General features: G+C 35.7%; 1 protein-coding gene and 1 long non-coding RNA gene across 2 annotated transcripts; one reads left to right on the top strand and one right to left on the bottom strand.

The window, feature by feature from the left end:
• Window positions 1-532: 532 nt before the first annotated feature.
• On the bottom strand, window positions 533-1,498 carry LOC128285722 (uncharacterized). Its single transcript, XR_008276265.1, has 2 exons — window positions 1,290-1,498; window positions 533-845 (listed from the first exon to the last, which is right to left on the bottom strand). It is a non-coding gene; the product is annotated as an uncharacterized LOC128285722 (long non-coding RNA).
• Window positions 1,499-19,349: 17,851 nt separating this feature from the next.
• On the top strand, window positions 19,350-21,014 carry LOC108478764 (allene oxide synthase 3-like). The gene has a single exon (XM_017781227.2). The coding sequence runs from the start codon at window positions 19,399-19,401 to the stop codon at window positions 20,842-20,844; it is 1,446 nt and encodes a 481-aa protein (XP_017636716.1). The 5' UTR covers window positions 19,350-19,398; the 3' UTR covers window positions 20,845-21,014.
• The last annotated feature ends 319 nt before the right edge of the window (window positions 21,015-21,333 follow it).

Raw genomic sequence — 21,333 nt, 5'->3', positions numbered from 1 at the left:
TAACTCCTCCATTTGGAGTAAAAGCTTATTTAATAGTGATTTTTAAATAAAAAAAAAAGTAAGTTGCAGAATCAAAGTAAGATAGAAAGGTAAGATATAAAAGAAATGAAGTGTTTAAAATTAAATGTAAATACACATATATAAAGAGAGTAAAGAATATTTTAATGTGATTTAACCTAAGAGTAAATAGATTAAATAACAATTATTTAAAACATTATTCTAACTTTACTTATTTTAAAAGGCTTACAAAAATTTGGAAATATGTATTAAATATAATAAAATAAATGTTCTCCTTTTCTACTTCAGTTTGTGTATATAAATCTATATATACTATAAAAACAAAAAAGAATTTTTGAAGGAAAAAAAGAAATATTTTTTGAAGATATATTAAGGTGATTCAGAAACAATAAAAATACATTTATTTTTTGGTATTGTTAATTTTATAGCCATGTCTACTGTATAGTTACCCTTTCTAATTAAACTTATTCATGGGTTGTGTAATGGCCAATTTTTTGCCCAAGCAAAAATAAAATTCACATAACTAAAATTCAAATCCATTTACAATGTTAAACAGTCCAAAAATCAAAACAGGCCCAATTTCCACATCGAAAAGCCCAAACCCAAAACTAAATGACCCAAATAATACAAAAACCCTAAAGCCCACCCAACACACAAAACATTTCAGCAACCCTAGGTCCCCCCCTCTTTTTGTTTTGCACTGCAACCATGAAGCAGCCCCATACCTCCACTACAGCGGCCCCATACCCCCACTACAGCAGTCTCATACCTCCACAGCCCTCGTACGCCACGCCCACACCCCATACGCATGCCAACAAACTCTGTACCTGCAAGAAGGAAACAAAACAACGGCAGTAACAGAGCAGTAGCCAATAGAAGAAACAAAATTTTTGTACTTTTCTTTGGAACATTCGGCTATAAAGCCATGTAATAGCCATTGTAAGTTTTTTACGGGCAATAAGAAAAAACAGACACAATACTCGCATACTGAATAGCAAAAAAAAATAAAAAAAGTCATTCAAAGGTGATTTCACATTTTTTTTTATTTTCGATCTACTCTTGATTTTTTTTTTAGGATGGAAAACGAAAGGCGTGTTTGAAACAACACCGATGAAAGCCCACATGTCTCAAAAATATGGAGATTCAGGCTAGGGCTGTTTTTATTATTATTTTCATCAGATTTTGCTTTGTTTTTTGGTAGAATAGCACAAGATTTTGAGTTTTTTTCTTTTAAAAAAAAAAAGAAAAAAAGGGAGAAAGCGTGTGTTTACCCGATCTCCGTGGGCGTGTCCTCCGTTGACAAGGTCCGGTCGCCATTGACGCACAGTCAGCCATCAAATAAATGATGGTTTAGGCGGCTGCATGTTGAATCAAACCCTAGGGGAAGGGGTTAAAGCTTCTGTTTTTTAAAAAAAAAAAAGAGAATGAAAGGTTGCTGGGTTTTGAAAAGGAAATAAATGGGAATTAAAGCTTAGCAACAGATTTGGAAATGATGGAGTTTAAAGGAGGGGACCCACGCATGTTGACCCAATCCAAAAGATTGGATCCGCATTCTTTGTTTCAAATGGGCTAATGGCGCATTTGGTCCTTCTCTTTCGCGTCAATTTTCAATTGACTTCTGTTGGTACTTTGTTTATTTTTTAAATGTTCCCTAATATTTGTAAGTTCTTACACTTTAGCCCATGTCTCAACGCAGTGTTTCGAGATTAGGGATAATTTCAGTCTTGGTCCCTATAAATTCACGCGTGTTATACATGGGTCTTTATTTTATTATTAGTAATTTATTTTATTTGTAAATTATCCTTTTTATTTTACTTTGATTTTAATTAAGTAATTTGTTTAGATTCATTTTATAGTTTTTTTTATTCTAGCTTATTTACTTGCATATTTTGAGTCTAGTAATTATTTTTAAATTTTTTTATTTTTATCATATCATTGATGTCTTTTGTAATGTTTGTATTAATTATTTGTATCATTTGCTTACTCGCTTATTTTAATTTAGGTAACTATATTTTCACATTTTTAGATACTATTTTATGTAAACGTTTTATACATATATATATACTTCATTCCATATCTTTGCCTCAAATTAAACCCCAATACATTTATCCAATAAATCACTTTATTTTAACCTAAATAAATACACATCATTTTAAATTTCATATTTGCTATTATTTCATAAAAAGAAAATTCTCTAATAAAGGCAATATTCCGTGTTTGGGAAATTCGAGAGATCGGGCACTAACTTACTGGGTTTCGATTTTTCTCGTTTAACCTAAATAACGGCATATTTTTTAATCATAATATGAGTTTTAAATAAAATGCTCACTCTCTGAGATTTGAGGTGTTGTGTCCTAACTCACTGGATATGACATCTTATTACCTCGAGATAAGATTTTTTTTGCAAATAAGGCAATATTTCGTGTTTAAAAATTTCAAGAAATTGTGCCCTAGGTGTTGGGTTTCGATTTATCGTTTGACCGAACGACCAAATATCCTTTTTATAATTTCAATGTATAAGTTTTGGAAATCATGAGATGATTTTGGTATCGAGGGTTTGAAATGTCGTGTCCTAGGTGCTGGATGTGATATTTCATTTCTTCGGAATAAGAGAATCTTAATATCCACTTCAAGTTATCCAAACATTCATAAAAAGGGATCATATGTCAAAAATTATTTTAAAATTTTTAATTTTCGACATTAAGACACTAACCAATCAATTCGGTACCAATTTTTGGGCGTGTCGGGGGTGCTAATCCTTCCTCGCACGAATCGACTCCGAACTTGTTCTCTTGAAATTCGTAGACCAAAATGCCATTTTAGTTTTGTTAAAACAAAGGGGATCCGATCACACCAAATAAAAATCGGTGGCAACTCTCGTTTTAATTTTCAAAGTCGATTCCCATTTTCAAAAAAATGGTTTCGACAGCTTGGCGACTCCACTGGGGACCAAAGAGAGTCAAGCCGTAAAATTGATCATTTTCTGTCTTTTTGTTGAAAATTTAAAATTTGGTTTTTAACATACGATACTTTTATTGCATCTCGTGGGTTTTATGGTTTTCATCATGTTATTCATATTTTTTTTAGTTCTATGTTTTTATGTCCCCTCGCATTACATATCGCATGACCGTTGTGGTCACACCTTTTAAGTGGGAGTGAGAAACTATGCCTTCGTGAGGTTTTCACCACCGCATGGGCTAGGGGATCGCTTCCGGAATACATCCGTACTTATGTCTTCATGAGGTTTTCACCTCCGCATGGGCATAGGGAAATGTATTCCCCTGAGCCGAACTTGATCCATATGAGCCTATAATGGGTGAGGGTTGAGGAATCTGCTAGTTCAGGTACCCTTTCTCTAGAACTGAACCACATATAGAGAACCCTAGGAGCTCACCCTTAGGTAAACCCACACCCAAATTTAGTGGTCACCCGAATAGGTACTTTCTCTGTTATTTATTTCTCTGGTACTAACGAGTTTTGTTTTGTTATAACTGCATTGTATTACATCATCATAGAAAGGAGGTGTTGATTCATATTTGATTACTAAATAGAACAGTTTGTCATAAGAAAACAAATTTCTTGATAAAGTAGATTATAACGCGGTTGTCTGAATATGGTCCGAGTAAACAACAAGAGAAGGCTGATAGTTCATGAAGAAATACACGACTTTGATTCATCACCTGAGGATTCAAGCCGTCATGTCTTAAAGAAGCTAACGAGTATCGTAGGGATAAATGAGTAACGGGTCACGATCCAGATCGAGCAGAAAGAAGATAATAGAGACATCTTTTGAAAAATTCGTAAGATTTGACCATAGCATCCGGATATGAAGAAAAAGATCGGTGTCTTCGTTTGGAATATGAGGGCAAGGCCGCATATGTAATCCGCTTTATGTAAAGAAATTTGTTTTTTCGAAAAGTTGTTCTAATGGAATTGAATTCATAATTAACGCCTCTCTTTCTTTTTGCATTCATCCCTTGCATTTGCATTGCATTTCATCACATGCATTAGATTTTCACAAAAAGGACCCTAATTAGGTAAAATTATTTCAATTAACATGGGAACAGACAAAAGTCAAACGACTAGGCATCTTGTTAGGAATATGTCGATTAGAGATTGGTTGCTAAAAACGGGTTTCTGATGAAGGAGTCAATTACAAAAGTGACCAAAACGCTTTGTAATAGACTCTTTTGATTAATGAAATGCCTAAATAGGGACTATCTTGAAATCAACAACAATTTCTTGCATTTCTTTCATGATTGGCATTCATTGTACATTTATTCGTTCATTATACATATCCCATAATTATTCGCTAAGGTTAGAATCATATAATTCGCAATTACAACACTTCAAATCTGGAACCACGCCATTCGTATAAAACGTGTCGACAAGCTAGAGCAATGGAGGCTGAGTTCAATGAAAGAATCGAAAGGATGGAAAGAGTCCAGAGGGAATTACAAGAACAACTGGCTAAGTCACAGCAAGAAACGAGAGATTTGATAGTAAGATCTCAAGAGGAATCACTTGAACAGAAGGATCAAATGGCTAGAGTGATGGAGATGATGTCAGTTTTGGTCAAAGAAAAAGGACCCATGCAGAACCCCGACAGTGTGGACCCTCAATCAAGAATTAATCATGACTAGGGTCCACTCTATCCCTCAGGATTCACTCCACCACATGCCCACGTAGCACAAAGAGGGTATACTCAAGGGGAATCCACAGGCTTGGAACAACGACCTATGTCATTTGCTCATCTAGGGCAATGAACATTTCTGTCAAATCCCGGAGCAACCCCTGCCAATCCTGTAGTTCCAGATTGAAATGATCCGACTGAAATAGCCAAGTTGAAAATAGATGATCACGAGGCTCAAGAGAGGTATAGGAGCTTGGAGGAAAGACTTAAGGAAATAGAATGCACTGAAGTCTTCTCTGTACTAGGTGCTAAAGAACTCAGTTTGGTACCTAACCTAATCCTGCCTCCGAAGTTCAAGGTGCCTAATTTCGAAAAGTACGATGGGACAAGATGTCCAAAAGCACATCTTGTCATGTTTTGCCGAAAAATGACCGGTTACGTGAACGAAGATAAGCTACTTGTACATTGTTTTCAAGATAGTCTAGTAGGATCGGTTCTTCGGTGGTACAACCAGCTCAGTAAGGAAAGGATCCGATCTTGGAAAGACTTGGCATCGACATTCTTTGAGCAGTACAAGCATGTATCAGATATGGTGCCTGATTGGATGACTTTACAAATGATGGAGAAAAAGCCGTCAGAAACTTTTAGACAGTATGCGCAGAGATGGAGGGACGTCTCAGCCCAAGTGGAACCCCCACTAACAAAAACGGAGATAACCGTCATTTTTATCAACACCTTAAAGACGCCGTTTTATGACAAACTAGTGGGAAGCGCCATTAAGGACTTCGCGGATATTTTAATATCCGGTGAGCTTATAGAGAATGCCGTCAAGAGCGGTAGAATGGAAGGTCAAGAAAGTTCAAGAAGGGTAGCCCCCATGAAGAAGAAAGAACTAGAAACCCACATGGTGGGAATGAGAAGCCGTTATACTCCTAATCCGTATCCAAACCAACCCCGACCTCGAAATTATCCACCTGTGAATTTCTATTATCCTCCTCAAACCCCTTACTACCAAACACCGCCTCTTTACTCTTCTTACCCCGTTTACGCCACAAGTAACCCGAGACCAACCGTCATATTCCCACCAAATACAATACCCACCCAAGGTCAACCCAAAAACGAGCAAAGGCCAGCAAAACCCAATTCTGAGAGACCACAATTTACCCCTATTCCTGTGTCATATGGGGAACTGTACCCAAAACTTTTGGAGAAACAATTGATATCCCCGCATTATATAGCACCTTTGAGGCCTCCACACCCGAAATGGTACGACCCAAACGCTAGTTGTGTGTACCACGCCGGGAACCAGGGACACTCTACGGAAAACTGCCTTGCCTTCAAAAGGAATTTAAAAGGTTACTTCAAGACCGGATAGATAATAAGGAGATTGAGATCATTAATGAAGGAGAGGCTAATGAGAGAGAAGTATGTGCCTCTGACAATCAATCGTCAGGTTTTCCGTATAGCGCCGATCGACCATTCGTAATTTATTACGATGCAAGAAAGGAACCGGTGAAACCAAAAATGATAATTGAAGTACCATTTCCTTTCCCCTACAAGGATAATAAAGCAGTACCATGGAAATACGACGTCAATATCGTTACACCTGAAGACGAAAAATCCAAAGCTGTAACTGGAAACGTTGGAGAAGTAGGTCATTTCACTTGCAGTGGGAGATGTTATTCGAAAGAAGTCGAACCAGTGAAGAAGAATAGTGATTTGAAACAAAAAGGAAAGGCACCGATGTATAAGGCTGAAACTAAGCACGAAACTCCGCCCGAGCAACAAAAAACTAAAGAGCCGGTGGATGAGGAAGAAACACGGGAATACTTAAAGTTTATCAAACATAGTGAGTATAACGTGGTGGAACAATTGAGCAAGCAGCCAACACGAGTCTCGATATTGCCTCTACTATTAAATTTAGAACCCCACCGGAACGCCTTGTTAAAGGTGTTGAATCAAGCTTACGTGGCAAACAATATATCCGTTGAAAAGCTTGACAGATGGGTGAATAATTTAAACGCAGATAGTTTCATTTCTTTTAGTAATGATGAAATACCGTCCAATGGTAGAGGCTCTGTGAAAGCATTGCATATCACAACCCACTGCAGGGGTTACATAATACCAAATGTGCTTATCGACAATGGATCGGCACTCAACGTTATGCCTTTGGCCACACTTTTCAGGATTCCAATGGATTTGTCCTACCTAAGGCCTTCCCATTCCACAGTAAGGACATTCGATGGAACAAGACGAGAGGTCATGGGAAAAATCAAGATCCCTCTAGAAGTAGGTCCCTACATATACGATGTCGAGTTCCAAGTTATGGATATTACACCATCATATAACCGCCTTTTGGGAAGACCCTGGATCCATTCCGCCGGAGCGGTCCCATCATCCTTCCATCAAAAGGTGAAATTTATCATGGATGGCTGTTTGGTCACTGTTGAGGGAAAAGAAGACATTGTAGCATCTATTTCTACTGACGCACCATACATTGAAGTAAGTAAAGATGCTATAGAATGCTCCTTCCGATCCCTTGAGTTTGTGAATACCACATTTGTCGCTGAGGGAAACAAAATTCCCGAGCCAAAACTGTCGAGAAATACCAGGATGGGTATCAAGTTGACTATAGGAAGAGGAGCTCGAGTAAGAAGAGGTTTAGGGAGATATCTGCAAGGAATAGTTAGGGCTCTAAGGCCAGTACACCACAAGGCCCGATACAGTTTAGGTTTCCAGCCAGACATGCGTCAAAGAAGAAGGCAGTAGAAGAAAGATCAGAAAAGAAGGATCGCGAGAACCTTAGGCTGAGAACCAGAATGGGAGCCTATGGAATTCCCTCTTTTGTCAAGAACATTTACGTCTGCGGGAATGATATACCCCAGACAGGATAATATACAAATCACGCTGTTATTAATTGAAAGGGGTCTTTAGAATGTCAGTATAAATGCCATTGACAAAGGAGCTAACGCAAGTAAAGACGTCTCAAGGATACGCCCTTATCCCCTGGGTTTCAGGTTGAACAATTGGACTGCTGTGGATCTTCTTGTAGTTTATAAGTCTTCAGAGTAATGCTCAAACGTTAACATTCTGTTATGTCCTTAGATATAATAGAATTCTTTTGTAAGAGCCTGCATTCGCTCTTTATCATTCAAATGAATATCAATGAAGATGCATTTTGTCATAATCTTTCACATTATCACTAATTTCATAATCGTTTTCTCATTTCATAGCCAATCCTTACATTTGCCTCATGCCATGCCATAACATTTCGTTTGTTGGTTCCAATACTTGGATGCCCCTCTATAGTTTTCTTTTTCATTCAACTTTCAGGTGCTCAGATGTCAACAGCATGAACAAACCCGTTACGAGTCCTGAAATCAATTTTGAGAAGGCTGTTTGTTTAGGAGAATTCGAAGCATAAGAAAATGCTGAAGACTATGTCCCGTCTCCTGACTTGCTAAGAATGGTGGAACAAGAAGATAAACAGATTTTACCTCATCAAGAATCTATTGAAACAATAAATCTGGGAACTGAAGAAAGGAAGCAAGAAGTGAAGATTGGGACTTCTATTTCAGGGGGCACCAGGCATAATTTGATTGCTTTGCTCTGTGAGAACAAAGATGTATTCGCATGGTCATATCAGGACATGCCAGGATTGGATGAAGATGTAGTGGTCCATAAGCTCCCATTAAAGCCAGAATGCAAACCCATTCAACAAAAGCTAAGACGGATGAGGCCTGAGATGTTGTTGAAGATAAAAGAGGAAGTCAAGAAGCAATTTGATGCTGACTTTCTACAAGCCTCCAAATATCCAGAATGGATGGCTAACATAGTCCCGGTACCAAAGAAAGACGGTAAAATACGAATGTGCGTGGATTATCGTGACTTGAATCGAGCAAGTCCTAAAGATAATTTTCCCTTACCACACATTGATACGTTGGTGGATAACACAACAGAACATTCATTGTTTTCTTTTATGGACGGATTCTCAAGGTATAATCAGATCAAGATGGTCCCTAAGGTTATAGAGAAAACTACCTTCGTAACAATGTAGGGAACATTCTGCTATAAGGTAATGCCATTTGGGCTAAAGAATACCAGGGCAACATATCAGAGGGCTATGGTGACGTTATTCTATGACATGATGCATAAAGAAATAGAGGTCTACGTCGACGATATGATTGCTAAATCTCGAGGGGAAGAAGAGCATGTAGTGAACCTGAAAAAGTTGTTTGATAGATTGAGAAAGTTCCAGCTAAAGCTCAATCCTGCCAAATGTATGTTTGGGGCTACCTCGGGAAAATTTCTGGGCTTCATTGTCAGTAAAAGAGGTATCGAGGTTGATCCAGATAAAATAAAATCTATTCAAGAGTTACCACCTCCGCGCACGCAAAAGGAAGTCAGAGGATTTTTAGGGAGGTTAAACTACATCGCCCGATTCATCGCTCAACTGACCAACCAATGCGACCCAATCTTTCGGCTTCTTCGAAAATATAACCCGAGAGAATGGAATCAGGAATGCCAGGTGGCCTTTGATAAGATAAAACAATATTTGTTTAGTCCTTCAGTGCTAGTACCGCCAACTCCGGGAAGACCATTAATTTTGTATCTGACAGTGTTCGAAAATTCAATGGGTTGCGTACTGGGGTAGCATGACGAGTCAGGAAAGAAAGAAAAGGCGATCTACTACCTCAGCAAAAAGTTCACTAAATACAAGGCAAAGTATTCGTCTATTGAATAGTACTGTTGCGCTCTGGTTTGGGTAGCTCGGAGACTTAGGCAATATATGTTGTATCATACAACATGGTTAATTTCAAAGCTGGACCCAATAAAATACATGATGGAATCACCTGCACTCTCAAGAAGAATGGCACGGTGGCAAATCTTACTATCGGAGTACGACATCGTCTATGTGAGTTAAAAGTCAATAAAAGAAAGCGCAATAGCTGACTTTTTGGCGACCCGAACAATGGATGAATATGAGCCATTGAGATTTGAATTCCTGGATGAAGATTTGATATGCATTACAGAAAAAGAGGGCAAGTTATCAAAAAAGAAGTCATGGAAGATGAGCTTTGATGGTGCATCGAACGCATTGGGGCATGGGATTGGAGCAGTCTTAGTATCGCCAGAAGGGAACCATTACCCACTCACTGCCAGGCTGAATTTCTTCTGTACCAATAACATAGCGGAATATGAGGCATGTATTATGGGACTTCGTGCAACTATTGAACGAAATGTCAAAACTTTAGAGGTATACGGAGACTCAGCCTTGGTGATTTACCAAATCCGTGGAGATTGGGAAGTGAGAGACTCGAAATTGGTTAAATACAGTAATCTAGTGGCAGAGTTGATTAAAGAATTCGAAGAAATAACTTTTAATTACCTCCCACGAGAAGAAAACCAATTGGCTGATGCCCTGGCCACTTTGGCTTCAATGTTCAAAGCAAATAGAGAAACAGAAATAATGCCTCTTCAAATGAGCATATATGAAGTTCCTGCACATTGTTTCAGCATTGAAAAAGAGCCAGATGGACGGCCATGGTTCCATGATGTCTTAGAATATATCAAGAATCAAAAGTATCCCGAACAAGCAAACGAGAACAACAAAAGAACAATCAGAAGAATGGCAGCAGGATTCGTTCTTGATGGGGGCATCCTGTACAAAAGAGGAAAATATCAGGTGCTCTTGAGATGCGTAGATGCTGTTGAAGCCAGAAAAATACTTAAAGATGTCCATGAGGGAATTTGCGGGACACATGCCAATGGTTTCACTATGGCCAGGAAGATTATGAGACTCGGATATTACTGGCTGATGATGGAAAGCGACTGCATTAATTTCACACGAAAATGCCACAAATGTCAAATTTATGGTGATAAAATTCATGTATCCCCTTTGCCCCTTCACGTCATGACTTCTCCGTAGCCTTTTTCTATGTGGGGCATGGATGTTATAGGGCCAATTTCCCCAAAAGCTTCTAATGGACACCGATTCATTTTTGTAGTTATTGATTACTTCACAAAATGGATAGAAGCCGCATCGTTTTCCAATGTGACGAAGACTGCGGTTTGTAGGTTTTTGAAAAAGGAAATCATTTGTCGATATGGCTTGCCTGAAAGAATCATTTCAGACAACGCCTTGAATTTGAACAACAAGATGATGAAAGAAGTGTGTGAGCAATTCCAAATAAAGCATCATAACTCCTCGTCCTATCGCCCAAAGATGAACGGAGTTGTTGAAGCGGCCAACAAGAGTATTAAGAAGATTATTGGAAAAATGACCGAGACATATAAAGACTGGCACGAGAAGCTACCATTTTCTTTGTATGCATATCGCACATCTGTACGGACATCTATGAGGGCAACTCCTTTCTCTCTAGTCTATGGAATGGAAGCTGTGCTACCTATCGAAGTTGAGATCCCCTCTCTACGAGTCTTAATGGAGTCAAAATTAGAGGAAGCAGAATGGGTTCGAGCTCGATATGACCAGTTAAACCTCATCGAAGAAAAACATTTAAAGGCAATTTGTCATGGACAGATGTACCAGAAGAGAATGATCGCGGCTCATGATAAGAAGGTACGGCCAAGAGAATTCCACGAAGGAGAACTCGTACTGAGAAAGATTCTCCCAATACAAAGAGACCTGCGAGGAAAATATGCACCAAATTGGGAAGGACCATACGTCGTAAAGAAGGCATTATTGGGTAGAGCTTTGATTCTCACTGAGATGGATGGGAAGGAGTCACCGAATCCAGTGAACTCAGATGCTGTGAAGAAATATTATGCCTAAAAAAACAAAAAAAAAAAACAAAAAGGGTGATCAAGGCGAAAACCCGAAAAGGGCGTCTTGATTAACACAAAAGATTAGGATGAAAACCGTTCTAATGAAGCAAGCACTGGCTTAAAAAGTAAGGCGTTTTAAACGGTGGGTCAAATAGTGAGACTACAGTATTTGAAGCTTTTCTGAAAGCTCGAAATCTTCTACGCAAGAAGCCATGCTCGGAAAGATTCTTGATTGAGGAACGTGGAAGAGTTCATGCATTGAATATCTAGAGCATTTGTATTCGTTGAATGCAATCCCTTTTCTCTTTATGACACTCTTTTACTATCATTGGTTAACTTTCTTTGTTTGCTACATTTGAAATGAATAAATGTGAGGTATCCTTTTATCCCTACCTGACCATTTTTATGCATCTCATTATGTGGTTCATTTACATGATAAATAGTGAAATGACATACTCTAAACAAAAGAAATGTTAAGCATTACCCGGGTAAGAATTTGATAAGTACAAGAGCCTCAACGCAAGGACAAAGCTCAACCAGGGGCAAAAGAGTGATATCTGAGAAATACAGATTATTCGTGAAGCTTGAGGACGGGTGCGGGTACTGAAGAGAAAGTCAAGAGTCGAAGCAATGAACGCGGATCATAAAAAATCGTGACGAAAAAGGGATATATGACAAACATGCCTAAAGCTCATAACATAATCATGTAGGCATAAAGGCATTTAAGACAAACATGTGCATATCATGATAACATCATGAATGACATATACAGGTACTCCAGCGGAGCAAGAAAATGCAATGATAGTTATACTGAATCAAGGAAAAAACACCTGAGCTCCACCAGATGACATCTTTTGGTATGTGGATGTTTCATTTCTGTTTTCAAAAAATTAACTCATAATTGCGAGAGGTGAGTTGAACCTCGGGGCACGCCAAGGTATTTTCAAATTCTACTTTCAATTACTGTTTGTCAAAAATCAACTCATATTGCGGGAAGTGAGTTGAGCCTCGGGGCACGCTGAGGTATTTTCAATTACTGTTTGTCAAAAATCAACTCATACTTCAGGAGGTGAGTTGAGCCTCGGGGCACACTGAGGTATTTTCAATTACTGTTTGTCAAAAAAATCAACTCATATTGCGAGAGGTGAGTTGAGCCTCGGGGCACGCTGAGGTATTTTCAATTACTGTTTGTCAAAATCAACTCATACTGCGAGAGGTGAGTTGAGCCTCAGGACATGCTGAGGTATTTTCGATTTCTGTTTTTCAATTTATGTTTTCAAAAATCAATTCATATTGCTAAAGGTGAATTGAGCCTCGGGGCGCATAGCGAGGTATTTTCAATTTATGTTTTCAAAGATCAATTCATATTGCTAGAGGTGAATTGAGCCTCGGGTCACATAGCGAGGTATTTTCAATTTATGTTTCAAAAATCAACTCATATTGCGAAAGGTGAGTTAAGCCTCAGGTCATACGCCGAGGTATTTTCAATAGATGTTTTTTTCAATTTCTGCTTCTCAAAAAACTTAACTCATATTGCGAGAGGTGAGTTGAGCCTTGGTTTACACGCTGAGGTATTTTCAAGTTCTGCTTTTCAAAAAAAAATCAACTCATATTGCGAAAGGTGAGTTAAGCCTCGGCTCGCACGCTGAGGTATTTTCAATTTTCGTTTTTTCAATTTATGCTTTTCAAATTCTGTTTTTCAAAAAATCAACTCATATTGCAAGAGGTGAGTTGAGCCTCGGGTCACATGTCGAGGTATTTTCAAAATCTGCTTTTCAAATTAAGTTTCAAAAAAACCAACTCATATTGCGAGAGGTGAGTTGAGCCTTAGCTCACATGCTGAGCTATTTCTGTTTTAATGTCTGTTTTTAAAAAGTCAATTCATATTACGAGAAATGAGTTGAGCTCAGGATCACATGCCGAGTAAAAAATAAAGATTAGAGTTAATCGAAGATACAAATTTTATATCCCTAAAGTTACAGTGAAGAGAAGATCGAGGCTACAAATCTCTTCTCCTTAAATCTCCGAAGTTGCAGTAGAGTGAATCAAAGCAACAATTCCTATGCCCCTAAAGATGCAGTGGGATGAAACGAGGCTATTAGAAGAAAAGAAGTACCAAGAAGTTAAGATTCAGTGAGACTAAGCAAAATTGGCCATTTTGGAGTCTTTGCTCCATTCTCGTTACACGACAATGAGCAAAGAGGGGCAGCTGTAATGGTCAATTTTTAGCCCAAGCAAAAATAAAATCCACATAGCCAAAATTTAAGTCCATTTACAATGTTAAACAGCCCAAAATATTCAAAACAGGCCCAATTTCCACATTGAAAGGCCCAAACCCAAAACTAAATGACCCAAATAATACAAAAACCCTAAAGCCCACCTAGCCCAACACACAAAACATTTCAGCAACCCTAGGTCCCCCCCTCTTTTTGTTTTGCGCCGCAACAATGAAGCAGCCCCATACCTCCACTACAGCGGCCCCATACCCCCACTACAGCAGTCCCATACCTCCACAGCCCTCGTACGCCACGCCCACACCTCAGACGCATGCCAACAGACTCAGACTGCAAGAAGGAAACAAAACAACTAAGAAGAACAGAGCAAGAGCCAATAGAAGAAACAAAATTTTGTACTTTTCTTTGGAACATTCGGCTATAAAGCCATGTAATAGCCGTTGTAAGTTTTTACGGAAATAAGAAAAAAGACACAATACCAAGATCTTGAATAGCAAAAAGAAATCAAAAAGTCATTCAAAGGTGATTTCACATTTTTCTTTATTTTCGATCTACTTGTGATTTTTTTTACCATGGAAAACGAAGGCGTGTTTGAAACAACACCGATGAAAGCCCACATGTCTCGAAAATATGGAGATTCGGGCTAGAAATGCTTTTTATTATTATTTTCATCGATTTTGCTTTGGTTTTGGTAGAATAGCACAAGATTTTAAGTTTTTTCTTTTAAAAAAAGAAAAAGGGAGAAGGCGTGTGTTTACCCGATCTCTGTGGGCGTGTCCTCCGTTGACAAGGCCCGGTCGCCATTGACGCACAGTCAGCCATCAAATAAATGATGGTTTAGGCGGCTGCATGTTGAATCAAACCCTAGGGCAAGGGGTTAAAACTTCTGTTTTTAAAAAAAAAAAAGAATGAAAGGTTGCTGGGTTTTAAAAAGAAAATAAATGGGAATTAAAGCTTAGCAACAAATTTTAAAATGATGGAGTTTAAAAGAGGGGACCCACGCTTGTTGACCCAATCCAAAAGATTGGATCCGCATTCTTTTGTTTCAAATGGGCTAATGACGCATTTGGTCCTTCTCTTTCGCGTCAATTTTCAATTGACTTCTGTTGGTACTTTGTTTATTTTTTAAATGTTCCCTAATATTTGTAAGTTCTTACACTTTAGCCCATGTCTCAACGCAGTGCTTCAAGATTAGGGATAATTTCAGTCTTGGTCCCTATAAATTCACGCGTGTTATACATGGGTCCTTATTTTATTATTAGTATTTTATTTTATTTGTAAATTATCCTTTTTATTTTACTTTGATTTTAATTAGGTAATTTGTTTAGATTTATTTTATAGTTTTTTTTTATTCGGCTTATTTACTTGCATATTTTGAGTCTAGTAATTATTTTTTAAATTTTTTTATTTTTATCATATCATTGATGTCTTTTGTAATGTTTGTATTAATTATTTGTATCATTTGCTTACTCGTTTATTTTAATTTAGGTAACTGTATTTTCACATTTTTAGATACTATTTTATGTAAACGTTTTATACATATATATATACTTCATTCCATATCTTTGCCTCAAATTAAACCCCAATACATTTATCCAATAAATCACTTTATTTTAACCTAAATAAATACACATCGTTTTAAATTTCATATTTGCTATTATTTCATAAAAAGAAAATTCTCTAATAAAGGAAATATTCCGTGTTTGGGAAATTCAAGAGATCGGGCCCTAACTTACTGGGTTTCGATTTTTCTCGTTTAACCTAAATAATGGCATATTTTTTAATCATAATATGAGTTTTAAATAAAATGCTTATTCTCTGAGATTTGAGGTGTTGTGTCCTAACTCACTGGATATGACATCGTATTACCTCGAGATAAGATTTTTTTTGCAAATAAGGCAATATTTCGTGTTTGAAAATTTCGAGAAATTGTGCCCTAGGTGTTGGGTTTCGATTTATCGTTTGACTGAACGACCAAATATCCTTTTTATAATTTCAATGTATAAGTTTTGGAAATCATGAGATGATTTTGGTATCGAGGGTTTGAAATGTCGTGTCCTACGTGCAGGATGTGCTATTTCATTTCTTCGGAACAAGAGAATCTTAATATCCACTTCGAGTTATCCAAACATTCATAAAAAGGGATCGTATGTCAAAAATTATTTTAAAATTTTTAATTTTCGACATTAAGACACTAACCAATCAATTCGGTACCAATTTTTGGGCGTGTCGGGGGTGCTAATCCTTCCTCGCACGTAACTGACTCCCGAACTTGTTCTCTTGAAATTCGTAGACCAAAATGCCATTTTAGTTTTGTTAAAACAAAGGTGATCTGATCACACCAAATAAAGATCGGTAGCGACTCCCGTTTTAATTTTCAAAGTCGATTCCCGTTTTCAAAAAAATGGTTTCGACAGGTTGGATTATCTGTCCAGCCTTGAAAGCTCACCTGAAAACTAGAAAGATTTGAATAAAAATATGAGACTCGAAAAATAAGTTTGAGTAAAATTTAAAGCCCGTGGCCCGGCTCAAATATATTATGTTATAAAATTATTATATTAATTATATATGTTAAATAATAATATATATATATATATATATTTATAATCACTAACATAATAACAATTAAACCCATTACCTAAAACCTAAAAAACCTTACCCAACTAAATTACAATTTAAAATTTTTAATAAAATATTTATTTTATTTATTTGTATCTTTTAATATAACAAAATATTTATTATATTTATGGTAGTTTTTAATATAAATACTTTTTAATGTGTTAGAAAATTTTATTTTAGTGTTTTTAGTGCATTTAATATATTATATTTTAAAATGAAAACTAATATAAAAAATTAGGGTAATCTCCAAAATAGTCACTTTTGTTTGCCTTATATTACATTTTAGTCACTTATGTTTAAAATATTATATTTTGTCACTTATGCTATTATTTTATTACAAAGTGATCACCCTACCGTTAAGTTTCGTTATCTCCCTAACGGTAATCCTATGTGGCAGTCCAACTAAAATTTAAGTGCCAACTTGGATTTTCAAATGGGATGAAAATAATTTTTTAATTAAATAAATTTAATTAATTAAAATTTTTAAATCCTAAACCTTAACTAAAAAATTGTTCATCTCCTCTCTTTTTTTAATTTTTCTTCTGTCTCTTCTGTTTTTAGTTTTTCTTTTTCATTTTACTTCACTCTGATTTTTCTATATTCGATGTTGTGAAATGCTCAATTCACTTTTTCTATTGATAGATCAGGACAATATTGAAAAATCAGAGTGAAGTTAAACTCTTCAGGCCTTCCTCAGTTAGGCATACTAGATCAGGACAATTTTCTATTGATAGATGTTGAAGAGATGTAAGTTGATGAAGCCCCTTCTCTGGAAATGACACCAAATCTATGATACCATCAATATGCATAACCTTTAGCTTGGAAAGATACAATGGATACACCAAATTTGCTCCTGCTGCTACCATTGCTGACTGTTGTAAAAGCCTTGCAGGCATATTCTTTAGCTCCAATTCTTCCATAAATGGATGCAATGGCATATGTGTCAGGTTGGTGCAAATCCCAATTTTTAATTTCGAAAGACAAGGGAATAAGCATATTGATTCCTTCTTCTGCAATGGTCTTTGTGATGATACTGTTGCGCGATGATTATCATTGGTAACAAGAGGGGCTTCCTCCCACCATCCCTTCAGATTTTGCAAGTGAAAAAACACTAATTCTTCTAGGCAAGGGAAGAATTCTTTAACTTCTCTTCCTCTATTCATTGGATTTCCCTTGAATGATAAAGATGAAGAAGACTCGGCACTGCTATCTTCAATGTATTGGACATCGGTTATATCTTAATAATAGTTTTTCCAATAAAATGAAGAAGAAAAACTAAAAACAAAAGAAAAGACGGAAGAAAAATTATAAAAAGAGAGAAGATGAACAGTTTTTTAGTTAAGTTTTAAGATTTAAAAATTTTAATTAATTAAATTTATTTAATTAAAAATCTATTTTCATCCCATTTGAAAATTCCAGTTGGCACTTAAAATTTAGTTGGACTACCACATAGGATTACCGTTAGGGAGATAACAGAACTTAACAGTAGGGTGATCACTTCGTAATAAAATAATAATATAAGTGACTAAAACGTAACATTTCAAATATAAGTGACTAAAATATAATATCAGGCAAACAAAAGTGATTATTTTTGTAGATTACCCAAAAAATTAAATATGGGCAGGCCGAGGCAAAAAAGTAAGGCCATTTTTCAAGATTAGAAAATCAATCTAAATACCTTGTATGAGTCCAACCTAATCTATAAACACCTCTATTCTCAACAATGCATCTTCAAAGTTTGACCCTGCATTTCCCATTAAAAGTATGGTTAATAAAAATATAATTATTTAAATCTATTATATCTCCATTTTTTTGGTACATATCCATTTAATTTTATAGGCTTAAGGGTGCAAAAAGCCCTTAAACTTTTTTAAAAAAAATAATTAAGCCTCCTTTTTTTTTACATTCAATTTAGCAATTGAACTTTCAAAATGTATCAAAAAGTCCCTCAAACTTTTTTAAAAAAAATAATTAAGCCCCTGCTTTTTTTTTCACTCAATTGGATACTTGAACTTTCAAAATGCATTAAAAAGACCCTAAAAATTTTCAAAAAGCAATTAAGCTCCATGCTCTTATTAAAATTAGAAAAAAAGTATAAATAATAAATTTTAGAAAATTTATTAAATTTTAATAAAAATTTAAAATTATTAAAAATTAGAATTTTTTATAAAAATCATAAAAAAATTAACGACCCTAGTTTTTTAATTAAAGTCGTCATGTGTCGCAACACAAGTGACATGTGGAAAAATATAATAAAAATAAAAATAAATAAAAGTTATAGAAAAATTATAAAGAGCTTCTTTTGGTATGATAATTTTTATAATTTTTTTACAAATTTTATATTTCTTTACATTTTGTATAATATTCTTACGACTTTATAAAATTTTATAATTTTTTATATTTTTATATATTTTATATATTTTATGATTTTTATAAAATTTTAAAAATTTTATTTATTTTTAATTTTTATATTTTTCTAATTTTTAATATTTTATATTTTATTAAAATTTAATCATATTTATAGCTTTTATTGATTTTAATTTTTTATAAATTTTTTCTAATTTTTAATAAAAGCCTGGGCTTAATTGTTTTTTTTAAATTTTAAGAGTTTTTTTATGCATTTTGAAAATTAAGTACCCAATTGAGAGCAAAAAAGTAGGGGCTTAATTTTTTAAAGGTTTAAGGGCTTTTTGATGTATTTGAAAGTTTAAGTATTCAAATAAGTACAAAAAAAAAGAGTTTAATCATTTTTTGGAAAAAATTTGAGGACTTTTTGCACGTTTAAGCCATTTTATATGAATTTAGAAATAGATTAAAATTATATTAAATAATTTACCGTATTTACTTAATTAAAAAAATGAAATCCTATTCTTATTTTGTGCTTTTAAGTTTTAGATAATATATCTATTTTACCCTATTTATTTCACAAGTCTCTTTAAAAGCTTGATTTATATTAAAACCAATGTAGTCTTATTCTATCTTGTCCTTGAGTTTTAATTACTATACTTATTTTATCCATATTTATGAGCTGGATTTATATATTATATATAGATATAGAAAATAGAGAGACAGTTCTCCAAACTAATAATTTACCTGAGCTGATAAACAATGTCTTCTTCTTTGTTGTCGACACTGCAGCTACCATTGAAACCAATTCCCGGTGACTGCGGACATACGTTCTTTGGTCCATTTCGAGATCGTTTAGCATACTTTTACAATGAAGGCAGAGACAAGTTCTTTGAAAACCGAATCCAAAAGCACAAATCGACAATCTTCAAAACTAATATGCCTCCTGGACCTTTAATTGCCTCTTGCCCTCGTGTTGTTTGTCTTCTGGATGCTGTCTCCTTTCCTGTCCTTTTCGACACTTCAAAAGTTGAAAAACGTGATGTTCTTGACGGTACTTTCTTGCCTTCCCTGGCCTACACTGGTGGCCATCGTGTTTGCGCCTACCTCGACCCTTCCGAGCCAAAGCACACTTCTTTGAAAACCTTCATTTTGTCTACTCTCTCAGCCCGACATCATAAGTTCATACCACTCTTTCAAACAGGCTTATCAGAGCTTTTTAATGAGCTTGAAGCTCAAATTTCTAGCAAAAAAGAAGCTTATTTTAATACCTTGAGCGATACCATGTCTTTTAACTACGTTTTTCGCCTCTTCTGTGACAAAAGCCCTAGTGAAACAAGGATAGGTTTTAAAGGACCAAAACTTGTTGACAAATGGTTATTGTTTCAGCTTGCACCACTTGGATCACTAGGGTTGTTACCAAATCTTCTATGTTATTTAGAAGATATTTTGTTGCGCACATTCACTTTCCCTTTTTTTCTCGTTAAATCTGATTATAAAAAACTGTACGATGTGTTTTATGAGTTCGGAAGCTCAGTGTTGGATGAAGCTGAAAGTAAGTTCGGGATTGAAAGAGATGAAGCTTGCCATAACCTAGTTTTCCTTGCTGATTTTAATGCTTATGGTGGTATGAAAGTCCTCTTCCCTGGGTTGATTAAATGGGTTGCATTAGCGGGACAAAAGTTACACAAGAAATTAGCTGATGAAATCAGGACTACCGTCGAAGTGGAAGGTGGGGTTACTTTATCTGCCTTGAACAAAATGGTTTTGACCAAATCAGTGGTTTATGAATACCTAAGGATCGATCCTCCAGTTCCTTTCCAATATGGCAAAGCTAAGGTTGATTTTGTAATTCAAAGCCACGATGCAGCCTTTGAGATCAAGAAAGGAGAGATGATATTTGGATATCAACCGTTTGCAACTAAAGATCCCAAGGTTTTTGAGAACCCTGAGGAATTTGTGGCTGATAGATTTGTTGGGGAAGGAGAGAAGCTGTTAAAGTATGTTTATTGGTCGAATGGGCGTGAGACGGAGGAGACGAGGGCGGGGAACAAGCATTGCGCTGGGAAAGATCTGGTGGTACAGCTGTGTAGAGTAATGGTGGTGGAGCTTTTCCTTCGTTATGAGACGTTTGAGGTTGAGAGTGGGACGTTTATGTTCGCTCCATCAGTGACGTTCAAGTCACTGACTAAAGTCTCATCACCATGATTCATAAATTAGTTGTATTCGAAGATTGGTTATATTGATTGTCATCTTTCTTGTTAATTTCTGAAGTCCAACATTTACAAATAACAATCAAGTTTTCGTCTTTAGTTTTGAAGTTTGTAAAAGGGATTAATTTATTTATCCAACCACCAGGATGTCATTAATCTTACATACATCTACATTCCAACTTCTACCTTAGCCAATACCATTTTATAAACATAATTGTACAAATCAGCCATGTTTATGGGGCTTTTTTTACGATAAATAATTATGAAAATGAGAGAAATAAAAATAGATAAATTAAACTGTTCCAGCAGGACCAACCCTCTATGCGATCATCATTAGTTTTTTTTTTTTTTTTTAAATTTGTGCCGTTTGATACGGATATGCCAAGGCAATACTGGGTGAAAATTTTAAAAATTAATTGGAAAAAAATAAACTAAAGTTAAAAAATGGCCCTAGAAAAAAGAAGAAGAATAAAAAAAAGAAAAC

This window comes from Gossypium arboreum, chromosome 12 (genome assembly GCF_025698485.1).
Source record: "Gossypium arboreum isolate Shixiya-1 chromosome 12, ASM2569848v2, whole genome shotgun sequence".
Classification (NCBI taxonomy): domain Eukaryota; kingdom Viridiplantae; phylum Streptophyta; class Magnoliopsida; order Malvales; family Malvaceae; genus Gossypium; species Gossypium arboreum.
The sequence above is the reverse complement of the archived record's forward strand: the minus strand, read 5'-3'. Positions and strand labels throughout refer to the sequence as shown.